The sequence below is a fragment of the Ailuropoda melanoleuca genome, chromosome 19, assembly GCF_002007445.2.
Source record: "Ailuropoda melanoleuca isolate Jingjing chromosome 19, ASM200744v2, whole genome shotgun sequence".
Lineage (NCBI taxonomy): Eukaryota > Metazoa > Chordata > Mammalia > Carnivora > Ursidae > Ailuropoda > Ailuropoda melanoleuca.
In genome coordinates this window covers 7,982,543-8,004,269 of record NC_048236.1, presented here as the reverse complement: position 1 = coordinate 8,004,269, position 21,727 = coordinate 7,982,543, and the positions used below count along the sequence as shown (strand labels likewise).

At 36.5% G+C, this 21,727-nt stretch overlaps 1 protein-coding gene across 1 annotated transcript; it reads left to right on the top strand.

The window, feature by feature from the left end:
• The first annotated feature begins 385 nt into the window (after positions 1 to 385).
• DEFB114 (defensin beta 114) lies at positions 386 to 15,635 on the top strand. Its single transcript, XM_019795507.1, has 2 exons — positions 386 to 478; positions 15,453 to 15,635. The coding sequence occupies exons 1-2, from the start codon at positions 386 to 388 to the stop codon at positions 15,633 to 15,635; spliced, it is 276 nt and encodes a 91-aa protein (XP_019651066.1).
• Positions 15,636 to 21,727: the final 6,092 nt, after the last annotated feature.

The following is a 21,727-nucleotide window of genomic DNA, read 5'->3' as shown; positions in this document are numbered from 1 at the left end:
TCTGTGATGATGACCCTGAGGTCATGACCTGGGCTGAAACCAATAGTTAGAGGCTTAACTGACTGAGCCACCCAGGCTCCCCAGATGTTATAGTTATTATTATTAATGAAGGGGAACTGAGGAAGTGAGGACCTAAAATATGATTAGGGAGGATGTTGAGGCCCATGGTGCTAGTGTGTCAATCAATAACCATGTAATACTGAGTGGCTAGGGATCTACTGAGCATAATGCTGGACACTAAGTAAACAGAAATAAAGGAAAGACAGAGGTCTTCTCCACGCATCCTTAACAGATAGTTGAATAAACTCAGATATATCAATGAATTGCTTGATTTAGAAGATTTATAGAGTTACGCCCTAAATAGTAAGAATGGTGGAATTAGGGCATGACAATTGTGGAGATTTGGGAAAATGTACTGAATTATCTGATGAAGAGCTTTGAAACTGGAGATAAGACACTTGTATTTAGACCTTGGAAGGTAAGAGAAAGAAATGGAAGACAAGAAGTAAATATGCATGTCTAGCATGTGTCAAACCCTGTTTCATAACTTCTCATGTAGGTATCTAAGCTGACCTTCCAGATAACGCTATGAGATACCTACTATTGCCTCTTTTTATACAAGAGAAAAACGACATCAAAGAAGAGAGTTTTTCAAGGTCACACCTATTATACTACGTGTGATAAGTGGACTATAAATCCTGGAATACAAGATCCTAGAATATTAGTTCTTTATATTTCATCATGTTTTCTACAGAAGGCACTGAGGCTAAAGTACGAGATGAATAGATTATTTGGTCAAAAGCAGTGAGGTCACATGGGAATATAGCTGTGCTTCAGATATGTAGGGGCTATACCATTTGCTGAGCATTGCAGAAAAATTTAAATAATATAATGAAGACAGTGTATGAATATGACCACAAACTTTCCTTTACCTTTTGGTCATTCAAACAGATACTAAGTTATAATGTGTACTGAAATGGACAGAATGCTCTACATTTGGCCTTTGCTGGGCCNGGGAAAAAAAAAAAAAAAAAACAAAAAAAAACAAAAAAACCAAGAAGGGTAATACAAGGTATCAGAGTGAGTGCCTTTGAAGGAGTTCATAGAGTAGTACTTATCGATTGCACAATGGTGTGGTTTGGCTTTGGTAGAACATTAAAGTCATTAAAGAAACAATAAAAAGTATTCAGTCTAAGTGGATACTTTGTGAAGATGTAAGGTGAATGATCCAAGCAGAGTGATACCATGCTGGAGGGCGAGTTATAGAAAACTGATAGAGAACAATACTGACCATGGTTAAAATGTGGCAGAATGAACAGTATTTTAGGCAGTATTTTAGTACAAGCATAAAATAATCCACAGAGATAGTGAAAATAGCATACTATACTGGTTTATAAAGTGAGCTTGCCATCAACTAGATCAGGGATTATTTTTTATTTTTTTTTAAGATTTTATTTATTTATTTATTTGTCAAAGAGAGAGAGATTGAGTGCACAAGCAGGGGGAGCAGCAGGCAGAGGAAGAAGCAGGTTCCCCGCTGAGCAAGGAGCCTGATGTGGGACTCGATCCCAGGACCCCAGGATCATGATGTGAGCCGAAGGCAGACACGTAACCGACTGAGCCACCCAGGCATCCAGACCAGGGTTTATATTAAGGACCTGAGTCTCCTTTGTAGTTTTGGAGAAGCTTTAATTCTTTTACCTGTACAAAGGAAAGGTAATAACCATTAATTTTATAAGGCTTTGCAAAGATTCAGAGATAATATAAGCAAAACATTTATCACATTCAATATCATATTGTAGTATTTCAAGAAATGGAAAAAGAGAGTAGAAGTAGAAAATAGAAAAAGAGGAGAGGAAGTAGTTGAGAAGGAATACAAGACACTGTCTCGATATAGCCAGTTGTTAAGATGTCTCAGAATGGACTTTAAATGGTGGAAACATGGTGGCCTTGGAAACTTTATGATATATTATGTGGTACATGGAAGGCTGAGTCTAAAATAGTGGAGGAGAGACATTCACCTGTGTTGAGATGTTGGTGGGAAGAAAGTATCAGTCCCGGGGCCCTAGATTTTATTAAATTTAAAATCAAGTTGATTTGATTACTTGAGAATTACAATAAAATGTTGGGAGAAAAGTAGAGCTCATAAAAATAAATAACCCCTTCCAACTGGCCAGTATTTCACTGATTAGGTAAGTAACTTCTCAACCCATCCAGAAAGATACTGTATGACAAATGAATACCATGTTAGTGCTTCTCTTGTGGCAATGATTTGTTTGTATTAATTAATTTGTACTAGTTAAGGTAATTTGCAAATCTGTCTTAATATTTTTCTTTATTTTCATCCCCCCTGACTTAAAGAATTATACCTTATTCAATATCCTTGAATAAGCTAAGGAAAAGTAAAACACAAATATTAATATCTTACAACATTTTATGTCTTTTGTATGATGGTACTATTAATTGATAGGAAGTGTCTTCAATAGTACAGATCCAGGTGCCAGTAATAAGAGACAAGTGCAACCCTTACAAGACTAACAATGTTTGAGAAATAGAAAAGAAAAAAAAAAAAAGGATTTAATTTGAGGCTCTGAATAAGAGGTTGGTAAGAGGTGGGGAACAGAAAGTGACATTAAATTCCCAGTTATCATACAACTTTGAGTTAAGACATCAAAGTTAAGGGAATTGACAAATAATTCCATATAGAGAAGCTAAAATTATTTTATTTAAAATTATTAAAATTATTTTATTTAAAATTATTAAAATTATTTAAAATAATGTCTAAGGTAATATTTTTCCTACATTCAGGTTGTAGCATGGAAACCATTTATTAAGCATATGTACAGTATATTAAGTATGTGTTACTAATGAATCTTTGTATGCCTAAACATATTCATCTTAATAGAATTCTATTTTGTCATTCAGTACTTAACTTCTAATTTTCATATCTTCAGCGTCCTCCATAGTCATAAAATACTTAAAGGTCCTAGAGACAACCAGCTACCATAAGCAATATCTAATTCGAGACAATATCCAAAACTATGAGTGTTTGTCATATGTCAGTTTCCAACTTTTTCAATATACAGGCCATGGATTACATATTTAAGATGAAAATTCTGGTTTCGAACAATTTAAGATTGAACCCTGGGTTAAGCATGTACTAGTTTTGCAACCTTGGGCAAATTATTTAGTCACTCAAAGCCTCAGGTTTTTTATCAGAACGGCCTCAACCTCAAAGTTTTAAGGCAGTTAAATGAGATAATGTATGCAGACTGCTTAAAACAATACCTGACGCACAGTAGGTTTTCAATGAAGGAAATCTGTTTGTGTTATTATTAGTTTTTTAGCTTAAACATATCATATGCTCTTTCAACTCTAAGAAGAGAATCATACTACTTTGTCTGACTGGTTCATGTTCTTTTTATACTCCTTCTGTGCATTTGAATAACCCTTACTCATTTTTTAAGGTTAGATTTTCGTATCACTCTTCCATGATACAACACCACAGCAATAAGCAAACATTTATCTGTTCACACATTGGACCTAATATAATTAGCCTAACTCTCTCATGCTTTCTAGCTCTTGCTCTCTCTCTTTTACATGCCTGTGCATTTATCTCTTTGGCTCAGTGTTTTGCTTTCCCTCCAGAAAAAGCCCACCACCTGGTCTAAAAGTTGTAGTCAATAATGATTTAATTTCAACTATAGTCTTTTACTCACCATTAATTAATAACAGTTCTTAATCTGTGAGAAACTATTATGTTCTAGGCACTATTGTACACCTGTTTATATGTTAACTCATCGTGTTTCATAGAAACTCTATGAAAGAGATGCCATTTTCTCTGTTTTATAGATGAAGCAACTAAGGCTTGTAGGGCTTACCCAAAGTTACATAGCTAGCAAATAACAGCATTAAAATTCAAGCTTAAAGTCCATGGCTATAAACTCATCCTCACTCTGTAGGTAGAAAAACTATCAATTTGTACCATACAAAGATTTTGAAAAATTAGTGATTTGTTCACTCTACTTGATGTTAAAACTACAATAGAAAATTATAGTAGTCTGTCTTACATAGCAACCTGATGTTAAAACGTCAACCTGATGTTAAAACATCAACCTGATGTTAAAACATCTTTTTCATAGAGCCTCTCCCACACAGTGAGGGGGATAGATGGACAACAAACCAAAACAAAACAAAAAACACAACACAATTGCTTAAAGGCATTGCAAAGTAAACAGGTCAATTAAAAGTTACAGTGAAAAGATCAAGTTGAAATCAACCTCTAAGCCAGCTCTTCTCCCTAGAAGCATCTTAAAGATGCAGGAAAGAAGTTGAAAAGCAGAAATCTGATAACCTTATGCTACCACTGGGGCAAAAAATTGTAATTCAGGGCCTGCAAAGGAAGGGGAACTATGGAAATACTGGTGTGCTTTGGCTGAGGATCCCAAAAAACTACGAACTAGGTCGAAGTTAAAAGATCATTAGTCCAGCCATCCAGCAATCCCAGGAACTAATACCCACTTTTATATTATCTGAAGTTCTATAAATGGTTTAAGATTATCCAGAAGTTTGGTTGGTAGTCCTAGTCACCAGCAAGGAACAATAATAAATCTTTCTGGAGAATAATAACATCATTCTAGACCTCAAGCTATTACCTCAATCTTTCATTAAAAAAGTATGTGACAGAAGTAATCAGGAACAAATGAAAACAGAACTATCCTATCAAAAATCAAAACAAGCATACAAGAGAAGAGATTAATAAGGGATCTAGATAATGAAATTACTAGACCCAAACTTTAAAATAGCTGTGCTTAACTTGTTTAAATAAAGAAACACAGAAGTAAAAACTTGGCATAGAAGGGAAGACAAAACAAAGAGCAAAAATAAAATTCCAGAACTGAAAAATATATAAAGTAAAGTTAAATACATAATGAATGTGTTAAATAGTTGTTTTTACATAATTGGTGAGATATTTAATGATGATGAAAGATGAACCAGAAGAAAATATCTGGGATGAGACAAGAGGAAATTAGAGGTTGAAAAATAGGGAAAAAAGGTGAAGGAGGAAGGGAAGGATGGAGGTAAGAAGGAAGGAAGGTAGGAAAGAGGGAAGGAAGAGAAGAAGGAAGGAAGGGGGGAGGAAGGAAGAAATGAAGGAAGGAAGGAAGAAAAAGCATAGCTAACTGATAAAAACAAAACAAAACAAAAAACCCAAAACAATAAAGCAAAGCAAAAGTTGAAGAAAACAACATATCACTTTCAAAGAGTCAGATATTAAACTGAAGGTTGACTTCTCAAAACAACAACAACAACCACAACAACAAAGAAAGAAGTCAGAAGACAAAGTAGTGATATCTTCAGAGTCCTGAAAGAAAACAGCTATAATCTAGAATTCTGTATCAAATGAAAATACTCTTTAGGAGTGAAGATAACATAAGGATATTCTCAGTCAAACAAAAACAGAGACTTCAACATCAGAACTCCTGTATTAAGGGAAATTCTTAAAAGATTATTTGGCCAGAAAGAGAATGATTTTCTATATGGAAGCTCAGAAACACAGGAAACAAACAAAAAACAAGCAATGATCTTTTTAATAAGATTTTGGTAAGTTGAAACTTCTAGCAAAAACAGTAAAAGAAGACTAAAAGATAATATAACTACACAATAGTAAATGAGATGATAGAAGTATAAAAAATAACGAATATATGGAAAAGAAGATAGGAAAAAAATAGCAGAAGGTATTTCATCCAATATATATTACTATTATAAATATTAGTGTAAAGTTAAAAAACAAGAGTGAATCTTTTGAATGTAGTGAATAGAGTTTTGAATATAATGAATAGTTTATATGAGAAATATCTAATATATGAGAAAATAGAAATTACAAAATCTAAAGGATAGGAAAAGATATAAAANACACCACACATTTGAGTGGGGACAGGAAAGATATTTGCTTAAATGTCTCTTGGCGGGGAACAAAATGGGTTTCCCCTTTTCCTTCTTGATGCGGGTGTTGTTGCTAATAATTCACAAAGTAGTTTCTTATTTATATGGCAATTTCCCCAAGTAAATGTTTAACCATGATTGCACCTTCAGGAAAAAAAAAAAAAAAAATTTAAAAAAAAAAAAAAAAAAAAAAAAAAAAAAACCCAACAAAAGCATGGCAAAGTAGCTATATGAATATTATATGAAGTAAGCAGTAAGAAAAAATGTATTACTAGAGACAAAGAATGACTATTCATAGTAACAGAAGATTCAATTCAATAGGGTAATATTGCAACCATAAATTTAATGCAACAAATAACTCAGTCTTGAAATATGTAAAAAAAGATAGAAAAATAAGAAAAGTAGAGAGCACCATAATAATGGGCGATGATGACACACTTTCCTCAGTTACACAGAAAACAGAGAAAAACCAACAACATAAATGTAAGAATAAAGAAGATATAAGCATGAAGATTAATGAAGCTCAACCTAATTCAAAGAAGAAATATCAATAAGTATTAGAAAAATATTGTCATCTCAATGGTAATAAAAATGAGACAGCACAAAGCTCAGAGAACACAGCTACAGTAGTGTGTACAGGGAAATTCATACCATTATATTCATATATCTGAAAAGAATAGTGCAATATTGGTAAAAGAATAAGCAAATATATCAATGGAACAGGACAGAGATCTCAGAAATAGATCCCTATAAGTATAGTCAACTGATTATTTGACAAAGGAGCAAAGGCAATATAATGAAGGAAAGATAATCTCTTCAACAATTGATGTTGATGGAACAACTGGACACCCACGTGCAAAAAAAGTGAATCTAGACACAGACCTTATACCCTTCACAAAAAATAGACTTGAAATGGCTCGTAGATCCAAATGTAAAATGCAAAATTATAAAACTCCTAGAACGTAACATAGAAGAAAACCTAGATGTCCTTGGGTATAGCAATGACTTTCTGGATACAGCACCAAAGGCACAAACCATGAAAGAAAGAATTTATAAGCTGGACTTCATTAAAACTAAAAACTTCTAACTTCAGAAATATAATGACAAGATAATGCGATGACAAGCCACAAACTGGGAGAAATATTTGCAATAGACAGATGTGATAAAGGAGCATTATCCAAAACATACAAAGAATTTTTAAAAGTCAACAATAAGAAAACAAAACAAAATAAAAACAAAAGGGCCAAAACTTTAACAGACACCTCACCAAAGAACTTATACAAATGGCAAGTAAGCATATGAAAGGATGCTCTATGTCATATGTCATCAGGAAAACGCAAATTAAAACAACAAGATAACATTTCATACCTACTAAAACAGCTAAAATTTGGAATAATGGCAAAAAACAAATTGTGGTAAGTATATGGAGCAACAGGAACTCTCATACATTGCTGGTGGGATTGCAAAATGATACAGCCACTTTGAAACACATTTTGGCAGTTTCTTATAAAACTAAACATACTGGGGGCGCCTGGATGTCTCAGTTGGTTAAGGGTCTGCCTTCAGCTCAGGTCATGATCCAGGGGTCCTGGGATAGAGCCCCGCGTGAGGCTCCCTGCTCAGCAGAGAGCCTGCTTTTCCCTCTCTCCCTGCCCCTCCCCCTGCTTGTGCCCTCTCTCTCAAATAAATAAAAAAATAGTGAAAAAACCCACATGTAACCCTACTGTACCATATCATACAGCAATTATGCTCCTTGGTATTAACCCAAAGCAGTTGAAAAATTTTGCCCACACAAAAACCTGCACAAGAATGTTTATAAACAGCTTTATTCCTAATTTTCAAAACTTGGAATCATCCAAGATATTTTTCAGTAGGTAAATGGATAAATCAACTGTGTTATATCCAGACAATGGAATATTAATTAATGCTAAAAAGAAATGACCTATCAAATCACAAAAAGACATGTAAGAACCTTAAATTCATATTATTAAGTGAAAAAAGCCAATCTAAAAATGCTGTGTACAATATGATTCCAACTATATGACATTCTTGGAAAGGCAAAACTATGAAGGCAATAAAAAAGACAATAGTAGCCAGGGGAGTGAGGGGATAGATGAGTAAGCAGATCCCAGAAGATTTTTAGGGCACTGAAAGTACTTTGTATGATATTATAATAATGGATATATTTAATTATACATTTGCCCAAACCAATAGAATGTACAACACGAAGAATGACCATAGTGAAAACTACGGACTTTGGGTGGTTATGATCTGTCAGTGTAGGTTCATCCTTGGTAAAAAATGTACCCTTCTGGCAGATGATGTTGATAATGTGGAAAGTTATGCATATTTAGGGTTAGGGAGTATATAGGAAATCTCAGTACTTTCTTTCAATTTTTTTGTAAACCTAAAACTGTTCTAAAAATAAAGCTTCTAAAAACTTTTTAAAAGAGAACTCACGAATTCTTTTAAAAAATTATGCAATAACATAATAAGCAAAGTGTATGAAAAATTAAATAAAGAGAAAAAATTGTTCAAAACAAATATTAACAGCATAAATATTAAAATTCCAATAGATTCCATTTTATTTGGGGAAAAATGTATGTATATTGCTGGTGCAATATATAAATTAATAACCCTGGGGACAAGGTTCCAAGATGGTGGAGAAGCAAGAGACCTAGAGTTCGTCTGGTCCCAGGAATTCAGTGCGAGAGCTACCAAACCATTCTGAATACCTATGAATGCAACCGGAGAATGAAGAAAAGAGTAGCCGAAACTCTATGAACAGAAAAGTGACCACTTTCTGCAAGGAGAAGAAAAGATGGCAGAGGAGTAGGAGACCCTTTCTCAGCCGGTCCCAAGTTGAGCTGGATATCTACCAGACCATCCTGAAAACCCACGAAATCAGTCTGAGATGCAGGAGGATACATCCGGATCTCTGCAAATGAACATCTCCAGCGCTGAATATCGAGGTACAAACTGGGGAGCCATGAATCTGTACACAGATATTGGAAGATAAATGGAAGGGGGAGGGAGCCTCTGAGCTCGGGCATTGGGAAGAGGTAACCTCCTGCACTGGGGAGAGGGCCAGACTCGTGGACTGGCACCACCGCGAGAGCAGAACGAGACCGTGAGCCCAGTACGTGAGCGACCAGACTGAAAACCAGCACTCCGGAGCGCTCGCTGGAACCGGACTAAAACCGGGAGCTTGGGAGCGCGTGAGCGTCCAAACTGAAAACTGGAGTGCCGGAGCGCACACTCGAACTAGACTGAAACCAAGAGCTCAGGAGCGCGCACGCGCATACGCGTGCGACCAGACTGAAAACCGGTGTTCCAGAGCGTGTGCAAACCACGCTGAAACAGGGAGTTGGGAGCGCGCACTGGAACCAGGGCGACTGGTGGTTTTAGAAGCACAAAGGACAGAGATGTGCCAGCCCTGCCAGTGAGGGCTGGGACACTGGTTCTGGGGCGCACATCCTGGGACGCTGCAGGGTTTTTAGCAGCACCAACAGAAACAGAGTTAAAGTGGCCAAGAGAGCTCAGTGGAGAGTGGACTGTGATCTCTCTGTTCTGAGACAGAGGCTAGGATACGGCCACTGCTGCTCTGACTCTCAGAAGAGGCACAGAAAACCACCAGGGAAAGCCGCCAGAGAACAAAAGCCCGGAAATACTGGCTCACATTGTGCCCATCCCCATCCCTTCTCGCAGGGGATAGGGAGACTCAACCCAAACAGGGTTGCCTGAGTATCAGCGGGCAGGCCCCTCCCTCAGAAGGCAGGCTGAAAGATCAAAAGCCCACATCCCTAAGGTGCCTATAAAACAAGTGCACACTGCATGGGTCCTGGTCAATAATTTGGGCTCTGGGCATCCCTGCAACCTCTCCTTATCAGAATGAGGAGGAGGAGAAATCCCCCCCCCCAGCAAAGAAAAGATAATGAGTCTGTGGCTTCTGCCACAGCACTGATGGATATGGATATAACCAAATTGTCAGAAATGGAATTCAGAGTAACAATGGTCAAGATGATGTGTAGGCTTGAAAAAAACTATTAATGAAAATATTAACGTGAATATAGAATCTCTAAGGGCAGAAATGAGAGTGAGTCTGGCAGAAATTAAAAATGCTATGAATCAAATGCAGTCTAAACTAGATATTCTGACAGCCAGGGTAAATGAGGCAGATGAACGAATTAGTGAATTGGAGGATGGGATGGTAGAAGATAAAGTTAAAACAGAAACTTGCCTCAAAAAAATCCAATCTCAAGAATGTAGATTACGGGAGATTACTGACTCAATGAAACGTTCCAATGTCAGAATCATTGGCATCCCCGAGGGGGTGGAGAAAAACAGGTCTAGAAGAGATATTTGAATAAATTGTAGCTGAGAACTTCCCTAATCTGGCAAAGGAAACAAGCATTCGTGTCCAAGAAGCAGAGAGGACCCCTCCCAAGGTCAATGAGAACAGACCTACACCATGTCACATCATAGTGCAGTTCACAAATATTAGATCCAAGGATACAGTATTGTAAGTGGCCAGGCGGAGGAAAATCCTTACGTACAGAGGGAAAAATATCAGAATAATGTCAGACCTGTTTACAGAGACCTGGAAGGCTAGGAAGGGTTGGCAAGGTATTTTCAAAGCTCTATCTGAGAAGAACATGCAGCCAAGGATCCTTTATCCAGCAAGGCTGTCATTCAGAATTGATGGAGATATAAGGACTTTCCAGGATCGGCAGAAACTGAAGGAATTTGTAACCACCAAACCAGCCCTACAGGCGATATTAAGGGGATTCTATAAAAATAAAAAGGCCCCAAGAGTGATACAGAACAGAAAATTACAATCTATAGAAACAAAGACTTCACAGGAAACATGACATCATTAAAATCATAACTCTCAATAATCACTCTCAATGTGAATGGCCTAAATGTTCCCACAAAATGCCACAGGGTTTCAGATTGGATAAAAAGACATGACCCATCCATTTGCTGTCTACAAGAGACTCATTTTGAACCTAAAGATACATCCAGACTGAAAGTGAAAGGATGAAATACCACTTTTCATGCCAATGGACTTCAAAAGAAAGCTGGGATAGCAATTCTTATATCAGACAGATTGGATTTTAAACTAAAGACTGTAGTTAGTGATACAGAAGGACATTATATTATTCTTAAAGGATGTATCCAGCAAGTGGATATGACAATTATAAATATCTATGCCCCCAACAGGGGAGCAGCTAGATACACAAGCCAACTCTTAACCAGAATAAAGAGACATATAGATAATAATACGTTAATAGTAGGGGACCTCAACACTCTGCTCTCAGCAATAGACAGATCACCTATGCAGAAAATCAACAAAGAAACAAGAACTTTGAATGCCATACTGGACCAGATGGACCTCACAGATATATATAGAACACTACACCCCAGAACAACAGAATACTCATTCTTTTCGAATGCCCATGGAACTATATAGTCTATAGAATAGACTATATACTGGGTCACAAAACAGGTCTCAACCGATACCAAAAGACTGAGATTATTCCCTGCATATTCTCAGACCACAATGCTTTGAAACTGGAACTCAATCAGAAGGAACAATTTGGAAGAAACTCAAACAGTTGGAAACTAAGAATCATCTTGCTCAAGAATGATTGGGTAAACCAGGAAATTAAAATCAGTTTAAACAATTTCTGGAGACCAATGAGAATGAAAACACATGGGTCCAAAACCTATGGGACACTGCAAAGGCGGTCCAAAGGGGAAAATTCATAGCCATCCAAGCCTCACTCAAAAGAATAGAAAAATCTAAAATGCAGTTTTTATATTCTCACCTCAAGAAGCTGGAGCTGGAACAGAAGAACAGGAGCACAGTAGAGCAGATCAACAGAACTAGAAGCTGGTTCTTTGAAAGAATAAATAAGGTCAATAAGCCACTGGCCACACTTATTCAAAAGAATAGAGAAAGGTCCCAAATTGATAAAATTATGAGTAAAAGGGGAGAGATCACAACCAACACCAATGAAATAGGAAGGATCATTAGAAACTCTTATCAACAACTTTATGCAAATAAATTAAACAACCTGGAAGAAATGGATGCCTTCCTGGAAACCTATAAACTACCAAGACTGAAACAGGAAGATACTGATTATTTAAACAGACCGATTACTTATGAAGAGATTGAAGCAGTGATCAAAAACTTCCCCAAAAACAAGAGTCCAGGGCCTGACGGATTCCCCGGGGAATTCTACCAAACATTCAAAGAAGAAATAATACCTATTCTTCTGAAGCTGTTTCAAAAAATAGAAACAGAAGGAAAACTACCAAACTCATTCTATGAGGCCAATATTACCTTGATTCCCAAACCAGGCAAAGACCCCATCAAAAAGGAGAATTACAGACTAATTTCCCTGATGAATATGGACCCCAAAATTCTCAACAAGATCCTAGCTAATAGGATACAATAACATTAAAAGGATTATCCATTCAGACCAAGTAGGATTCATCCCTGGGATGCAAGGGTGGTTTAACATTCTCAAATCGATCAGTGTGATAGATCATATCAACAAGGAAAGAGTCAACAACCATATGATCCTCTCAATTGGTGCAGAAAAAGCATTTGACAAAATACAGCATCCTTTCCTGATTAAAACCCTTCAGAGTGTAGGGATAGAGGGTACATTCCTCAATTTCATAAAAACCATCTATGAAGAGCCTACAGCGAATATCATTCTCAATGGGGAAAAGCTGGAAGCCTTTCCCTTAAGATCAGGAACACGACAAGGATGGCCACTCTCACCATTATTATTCAACATAATACTAGAAGTCCTTGCAACAGCAATCAGACAACAAAAGGGATAAAAGGTATCCAAATTGGCAACTAAGAAGTCAAATTGTCTCTCTTCACAGATGACATGATACTCTCTATAGAAAACCCAAAAGACTGCACCCCCAAACTACTAGAACTTATAGAGCAATTCAATAACGTGGCGGGATACAAAATCAATGCTTGGAAATCAGTTGCATTTCTATACATGATCAGTGAGACTGAAGAAAGAGAAATTATGGAATCCATTCCATTTACAATAGCATCAAAAATCACATTATCTCAGAATTAACTTAACCAGAGACGTAAAGGATCTATATTCTAGAAACTACAAATCATTCTTGAAAGACATTGAAGAAGACACAAAAAGATAGGAAAATATTCCATGCTCATGGATTGGAAGAATAAACATATTTAAAATGTTTATGTTACCCAGAGCAATCTACACTTTCAATGCTATCCCGATCAAAATACCAATGACATTTTTCAAAGAACTGGAACAAACAGCCCTTAAATTTTTGTGGAACCAGAAAAGATCCCGAATTGCCAAGGAATTGTTGAAAAGGAAAAACAAAGCTGGGGGCATCACATTGCCAGATTTCAAGCTGTACTACAAAGCTGTGATCACAAAGACAGCATGGTACTGGCACAAAAACAGACACATAGACCAATGGAACAGAATAGAGAACCCAGAAATTGGCCCTCGGCTCTTTGGGCAACTAATCTTTGACAAAGCAGGAAAAAACATCCAATGGAAAAAAGACAGTATCTTCAATAAATGGTGCTGGGAAAATTGGACAGCTACATGCAAAAGAATGAAACTTGACCACTCTTTCACTCCATACACAAAGATAAACTCGAAATGGTTGAAAGACCTTGATGTGACAGGAATCCATCAAAATCCTAGAGGAAAACATAGGCTGCAACCTCTCTGACATCAGCCACAGAAACTTTTTTTTTTTTTAAAGATTTTATTTATTTATTTATTCGACAGAGACAGCCAGGGAGAGAGGGAACACAAGCAGGGGGAGTGGGAGAGGAAGAAGCAGGCTCATAGCAGAGGAGCCTGACGTGGGGCTCGATCCCATAACGCCGGGATCACGCCCTGAGCCGAAGGCAGACGCTTAACCGCTGTGCCACCCAGGCGCCCCTCACAGAAAGTTTTTAATGACACATCTCCAAAGGCAAGAGAAACAAAAGAAAAAATGAACTTTTGGGACTTCATCAAGATCAAAAGCTTCTGCACAGCCAAGGAAACAGTCAAAAAAACTAAGAGGCAGGCCATGGAATGAGAGAAAGTATTTGCAAATGACACTACAGATAAAAGACTAGTATCCAAGATCTACGAAGAACTTCTCAAACTCAATACATGTGAAACAAATAATCAAATCAAAAAATGGGCAGAAGATATGAACAGACACTTTTCCAATAAAGACATACAAATGGCTAACAGACACATGAAAAAATGTTCAAAATCATTAGCCATCAGGGAAATTCAAATCAAAAGCACCTTGAGATACCACCTTACACCAGTTAGAATGGCAAAAATTGACCAGGCAAGAAACAACAAATGTTGGAGAGGATGTGGAGAAAGGGGATCCCTCTCACACTGTTGGTGGGAATGCAAGTTGGGATAGCCACTTTGGAAAACAGTGTGGAGGTCCCTTAAAAAGTTAAAAATTGAACTACTCTATGACCCAGCCATTGCACTACTGGGTATTTACCCCAAAGATACAGACATAGTGAAGAGAAGGGCCATATGCACCCCAATGTTCATAGCAGCATTGTCCACAATAGCTAAATTGTGGAAGGAGCCGAGATGCCCTTCAAAGATGACTGGATCAAGAAAATGTGGTCCATATATACAATGGAATATTACTCAGCCATCAGAGAGAACGATTGCACAACATTTGAAGCAACATGGATGGGACTGGAGGAGATTATGCTAAGTGAAATAAGTCAAGCAGAGAAAGACAATTATCATATGGTTTCACTCATTTATTGAACATAAGAAATAGGAAGATCAGTAGGAGAAGGAAGGGAAGAATGAAGGGGGGGTAAACAGGAGGAGGAATGAACCATGAGAGACTGTGGACTCTGGGAAACAAACTGAGGGCTTCAGAGGGGAGGGGGGTGGGGGATTGGGATAGGCTGGTGATGGGTATTAAGGAGCACATATTGCATGGTGCACTGGGTGTTATATGCAAATAATGAATCATGGAACATTGCATCAACAACTGGGGTTGTACTGCATGGTGACTAATATAACAAAATAAAAATTAAAAAAAATTAAAATAAAAAAATAAATTAATTAATAACCTTGGGATCTAACTGTTCCACAATTATCCTAATTATGTCTCATGTAGAAATCAAAATGTGTACTACAAATTTGCTTACTATAATCCTAAAATATTAAAAATTTAAATATAACCTAGTGGAAAAATTGGATGAACTGTCATATATTTCAAGAGAATATTATGTAGCTCTAAAAAATGTTTGAATCTTGTTGAGGAGAATAATACATGGCATAAAAATGTAATCTATATTAATTTAAAACACTTTAAATTTTGTATATATATGGGAATATATAATATTTTAGTGTCTTCCTATTTTTTGGCATTTTCTAAGTTCACTGCAATGTATGCTTAGTACTTTTTGTAATCAGTAATAATATGTTAAGTAGGAGATCAGTAATGTCAGTTACTCTTCTTTTACTGTAGCCACATGCTCCTTGGTGGATCCTGATCGGTGCACAAAAATTTTCGGTAACTGTAGAAGACGCTGCTTTAAATATGAAAAGCAAATTGATATATGTTTCTCACCAAGTAAAATTTGCTGCATCGAGAGGTTATTTGAAGAAGATTGATCTTGGAAAGGAAGACGTACCTGTGATCAAAGAAGTTTGTACACCAGTGCAGAAAGGTAGAGGAATATAATTAGAATTTCTGTAATAAACACATATGCCAATGTTGATATCTTCCTCTGTAGATATTAATTATGTATTCAGTGAAATGAGGTAAGACCTTTCTTATATTCTCAAGTTAGAGGTTTTATGATAGAGGCATATCTGTTGTTAATTTCGTATCACATGGATATCATCTTTGCTTGAATTTAGAACCTCTTTTGATCTGTCATGGCTTACCTATGCTTACAGAACTGAACATTTACTAACTTAACCATGACCTTATTCGAAATTCGATTGATGAAAATTAATACCATAGACTTACCAATTGTCTACATATCATCATTATGTTATTGACATTGAAAGACAACCTCGGTACAAGATGAGTGCAGAAGCTAAAGTACAGTGTGATGATACTCATTGGCCATTCCTTTCTTCTCTCCAGTTCTGTTCATGGGAGAAGGCATATTAATTGAATACAATGTAATACCAATACTATTAAACTGGGTTTAAACACAATCTGAACTTTGGCTAGAGTCTAGATTCAAAACATTAGCTTGGCAGTTTCATACTTAGTTCTGAATGGGATGGAAATATGCATAAAGATCTGTTATTTCATTCTCAATGTAAACACTAGACAGCTAGACAGCACAAAAAATGTATCATTACATTACATTAATGTAATGATAAAAGTTAAGGAAAAAGCATAGAGACTAGAATTTGTTTTCCAGCTAGAAACAAAGGACCTATCAACCTTTATCAAAATTCTACCAAGTTCCCAAATACTTTTGCTACTTTTTTTTTTTTAACTGACTTAATGACTGGCCCAAGATTACAGCTTTTTTTAAAAAAAAATTATTTTTGTTTTTTTTCACTGGAGATCTAGTGAACCTAGTGATAATATCTACGTTAAACAGCTTGTACCAGGGCAGGCTTCATATTACCACTGGAGATTTAAGCGATGTGTATCTAAAAAACAAAAACAAATTAAAAAATTCAGGTACAATATCTAAGTTAGAGGCAAGAAGTCTGTACTTCTGCAGGATCAACAATCAGACATGAGGATCAAATTCAGGAATCTGAAAAGAGAAGAAAGAAATGCAGAATGAGCTCCAGGGATGGAAGACAAGTTGTAAATGTTGAATGCAATAAGAAATGAGACAAAATAATTCATGATTTGCATTAATACTTTGAGGAAAGGGATTTTGGAGGATGGTGGAAGCAACAAGTTGTTTGGAATAGAGTGGCTACAGGTAAACCCAGAACTCCTGGAAAAATTTACAACAAACTGACAAGACATGCCCACATAGCTTATCATATAAATTGGTAGAGAAAAAACAATACCAATAGCTTAAAGTCCTCTGTGGAATCTGTATTTGTGTGGGAGAAATCAGAAGGAAGAAAAGCAGTCTTTTGATAGGTCTGAGAAAATACCTAGAGTGCCAACAGCATTTGTTGGGAAAGACAGCAAACCAGTTTGTTGACAGCAGCTATAATTACTTCTCTCTTAGAGCCACCACTAGATTTCAAGTAAATTGTGAGGGTTTAAGAAGTATAATATTCTTTTCCCTTGTGTTTCCTCAAACCTGTAAGAGGCTGGTAACTACACTATGTATTCATTAATAAATGTTGGAAAATAATAAAACATTTAACCTAGACATTCCAACTTACTTCTTGTCTGTCTTAAGCAGACAACATTTTATTTTAAATTTTTTAGTTTTAAATGCCATTTCCGGAAAACACTGAGATTTCTGGAAGAAGACATTTCTGGTTGTTATCCTCAGGCGTTTGTTATTGATTCATGTAATCTTGGACAAGTTGCTAAACTAGCTCTCAGTTTGCTCACCTGTAAATAATAATGATAATATATTATAATTAAATAAATACAAAATTTTCGCTACGATGTATATTATCCAGTCCTCCAAATGGGAATTTCAATTTTTATCCATATATCCTCCAACAACTTAAGGTGTTCCTTCTATGCAGTTTATAGTGACACATTAAAATCTTCTTTCTTCTCTTAATTTCTATCATTCAGATAACCCTGGGAGTCTCCCTCTGCATGGTGGTAAAAGTGGGTATGATAAGAAATAATTAAATTCTTGATGCATTCAGAAGTCTACCTAGCCAAATGATTGGCTGTGAACAGAAAGTGAGGATGTGACTTGCATCCTTGCACACCAGGGATGACCCAAGGTTTTGTGTTTGGGTAATTGTAAAAATACAGTTACCATTAAATGAGTGGGGAGAACTGTGGGAAGTGCAAGTTTGGTGACAGTGTACATGTCAGAAGCTCAGTTTGGGCATATTAGGTTAGATATTTGATTGGAAAGATTGATTAGGCAGTTGGATGTATGTTTAATGTTAAAGACAGAGGGTTCAGGCTAGAGATAAAAACTTGGAATCATCGACTTGTAGAAGCCATTTAAAGCCGTAAGATGAAATGAGATCACCTTGGAAAAAAGTAGAGATAAAAATTTCTAGGATTAATCTTTACATCTGGGATGTCAAAATCCAAAGATTGATGAGATGAGAAACGAGTGTACAAGACTAATATGTGATAAGAAAGATAGGAGACAACTAGGTAATATGGTGTCCTAAAAAGCCTCTTAAAAGAATGAATCAATTATTTCTAAAAAGCCAATTAAAATAAAAACAAGAAATAGCCAATGATTTAGCACGTACTAAGTCTTTGAAGTCTTTGAAGACCATTCCTAGAGCAATTTCAGGAGAGCAGAAGAGGCAAAAACCTGGTTCAAGAGAGAATGAGAGGATAGGAATTTAAGAGGAAATATAGAAAATTATTTTAGAGAGTTTGGAAATAAACTGAACAAAGGAAATGATGTGGTAGCTAGAGGTCAAAATGGGGTCAAGAATTATTATTTTTTCAATATTTATAATTGGAAACATCTTTTAAACACTGCAAAAGAATCTAATGGAGATCAACAAAATTAAAAGACAATGTATGGAATGAGAAAAAATATTGGCAAACCGTCTATATAAGGGATTAATATCCAAAATATTTAAGGAATGTATGCAACTCAATTGCAAAAAACAACTTGATACTCAATGCAGTATGAGTATGCAACTCAATTGCAAAAAACAACTTTGATACTAGCCATTCTATGGAATGGCTAGTATCAAAAAGACAAGGGATAACAAATCCTGGCCATGATGTGGAGAAGAGAACCCTGTGCACTGCTGATGGGTACGGGAATTGGTACAGACACTATGAAAAACAGTGTGGAGGTTCCTCAAAAAACTAAAGTAGAACTACCATATGACCCAAAAATTCTACTTCTGGGTATATATCCAAAGGAAATAAAATTAGGATCTCAAAGAGGTATCTGCACTCCCATGTTCATTGCAGCATTTTTCACAATAGCTGAGATATAGAAGCAATCCGTGTTCATCTATGAATAAAAGAATAAAGAAGATGGATAAAATCTGTGTATATGTGTATTTGCTTGTTTGTTTGTTTACTTATTTATTTATATCAGACACTGTGCTGGGGGCTGAGGATCCTGTGTGGGTTTTACAGCCTTGCAGGGGGTAAAGGCAGCGACCACTAACGTAGCAGGAGGATGAGGGCTAGGAACTGGGAAACTGGGGAGTGAAGTTGATGCATGATGGGGTTTTTATCTGAACAGGAGGGACAGTGAGGACCAAGGTAGTCTCTGGGACAAAGGGAGGCCTGAAAGATGAGAAAGAGTTAGCTCAATGGTATAGCTGCACAAAAGAAAACACCAAGGAGAGGGGAAAGTCACAGTCCGTGCCCCAGAGTTGAGGAAGTACAAGAGAACCTGAAAATTACAGCAATACTGGGGTAAGATGATCAACTGGAGGTGGCTTGGGGCCAAGCTGGGAAGACTTGAGAACCATAGGAAAGAAGGTAGGTGTTCCCTAAAGGGCAGTAGGAAGAGTTGATCATTCCCAGATCATGCCCAGAATATATATACACAACGGAATATTATTTAGCCATGAGAAAGAAGGAAATCCTGACATTTGCAACAACGTGGGTGGGTGGATCTTGAAGGCAATATGCCAAGTGAGATAAGTCAGACAGAAAAAGATGATCTCCCTCATATGTGGAATCTAAAAAATCCAAACTAATAGAAACAGAACGGTGGTGGCCAGGGGCTGGGAGATGGGAGAGATGGGTGATGTTTTCAAAATGTACAAACTTCCAGTTATAAGATGAATGAGTTCTGGGGCTCCAATGTACAGGGTGGTGACTATAGTTAACGATACTGTAGTATGTACTAAAAGTTGCTAAGACAGTAGTAGACCCTAAATGGTCTCATCGCACACACACACACACACACACACACACACACACACACAAAGTAATTATATGAGGGATAGAGGTCTTAACTAATCCTCCTGTAATCATTTCACAATATGTGTATCAAATCGTTACATTTTATACCTTAACTTACACAATGTTATTTTTCAAAAATATCTCGCTAAATCTGGGAAAAGGAATATCAAGTTGATCATGGGATGGAAGCTATATTGGCTGAATTTGTTGACACATTCATATTAAGCCTAGAAATCTAGATGGCCAGTTCTGTGCTTTCACACCTTTTAATTGCTTGGTGTCTCATCAATTCTTCTGTGTGCTGACGGAAGCTTTCTTCTATGGTCCCATATCACTGTTCTACCTATATATTCTAGATCAGCACTGTGTGATATATAAGCTATATATGTAACTTCAAATTTTCTGGCGCTACATTGGAAAAAAGAACTAGTGAAATCAATTTTATCCCAATATATCTAAAATATTTTTGAGATATAATCAATTTCAAAAATTAATGAAATATTTTACATTCTTTTTTTGTATTCAGAACTCAAAATCCAGTGTATATTTTACACTGATCGCACATTTGAGTTAGAACTAATTACATTTTAAAGTCTCCATAGCCTCGGGGCACCTGGGTGTCTCAGTCGCTTAAGCACCAGACTCTTGGTTCAACTCAGGTCATGATCTTGGGGTTGTGGGATCCAACAGCATGTCAACTCTGTGCTCAGCGCTGAGTCTGCTTATCCCTCTCCCTCTGCCCTTTCACATACTCGCATGTTTGCTTTCTCTTTCTGTCTCTCAAATAAATAAATAAAATCCTAAAAATAAGTTAATTAATTAATTAATTGTCCATAGCCTCACTGTGGCAGCGTAGCTCTTAATCTCCTCCCTTACTGATTTCTACTAAATTTGCTAGGTTCCTTTTCTCATTCGTTCACTCAGTATAATTGTTGAACACTAATTGTGTTTTAGAGTGACAGCTCCTTTTAATTTTTCTCAATGGAGTCTTCATAGTGGTGTAACAGAGAGAAGACACAAATGGCTTTGAAAGGGTGGAGACTTCAATTTGCCGCCCGAGAGTTTTGCTAAATTGGATAAGCTATTTGGTCTCCCAGGACTTCAGCTTTGTTAATTGTGAAAATCTGAAAAACCATATTCTCTGGAGAGTTCTGCAGGGAGGGGAATTCTAAATGTACTAAATTCTAAACGTTCTAAAAGCCCTCTGCAGATTATCTGACATGTAGCAGCGGCTCAAAAGTTTCTTTCCGTCTATAATTTGTTTTAAACATGAATTCGTAACCACTGTTCAGGACTCAACACAAAAAATCCTTCCAGTTTTATGACAGGTGGTTTATCTTAGATTGAAAAATTCTCTCACAATGAAAACCTACAATTGCTTGTCCCACATTCTCTACCAGTGTGATCACATTCCTTTAACGTCATGAAACATAGCTATCACTCTTGACGCTATTTTTCAAAATAATTAGAAAAAAATTGGTTGCATTCAATTGTTTTTTATATGTCATCATTTTCATATTATATTTGATTCATTTGATATTTCCTAAGTCTTATTTATGACTTAAAGTTCTTTTTTTTTCAGTTTGTGTGAATTATTTCTTCACATATTTTGACAGGTTTTTTTTCCCCTCTATCAACATTTTTCCTTATAATCCAGCACTCTACCCATAAATGCTCCCCTAAATTTTAGTTCTGGTCCTCTGTGCTTTCTTTAGTTCAGCTCATAGAAATCCCC

What these genes read in the sequence shown, in the direction of transcription:
- DEFB114 (XM_019795507.1), top strand. Translation starts at nt 386, where the DNA reads ATGACAATTGTGGAGATTTGGGAAAATGTACTGAATTATCTGATGAAG. An exon ending in TTGTATTTAGACCTTGGAAG is followed by an intron (nt 479 to 15,452) that starts GTAAGAGAAAGA and finishes TATGTTAAGTAG; the next exon opens with GAGATCAGTAATGTCAGTTA.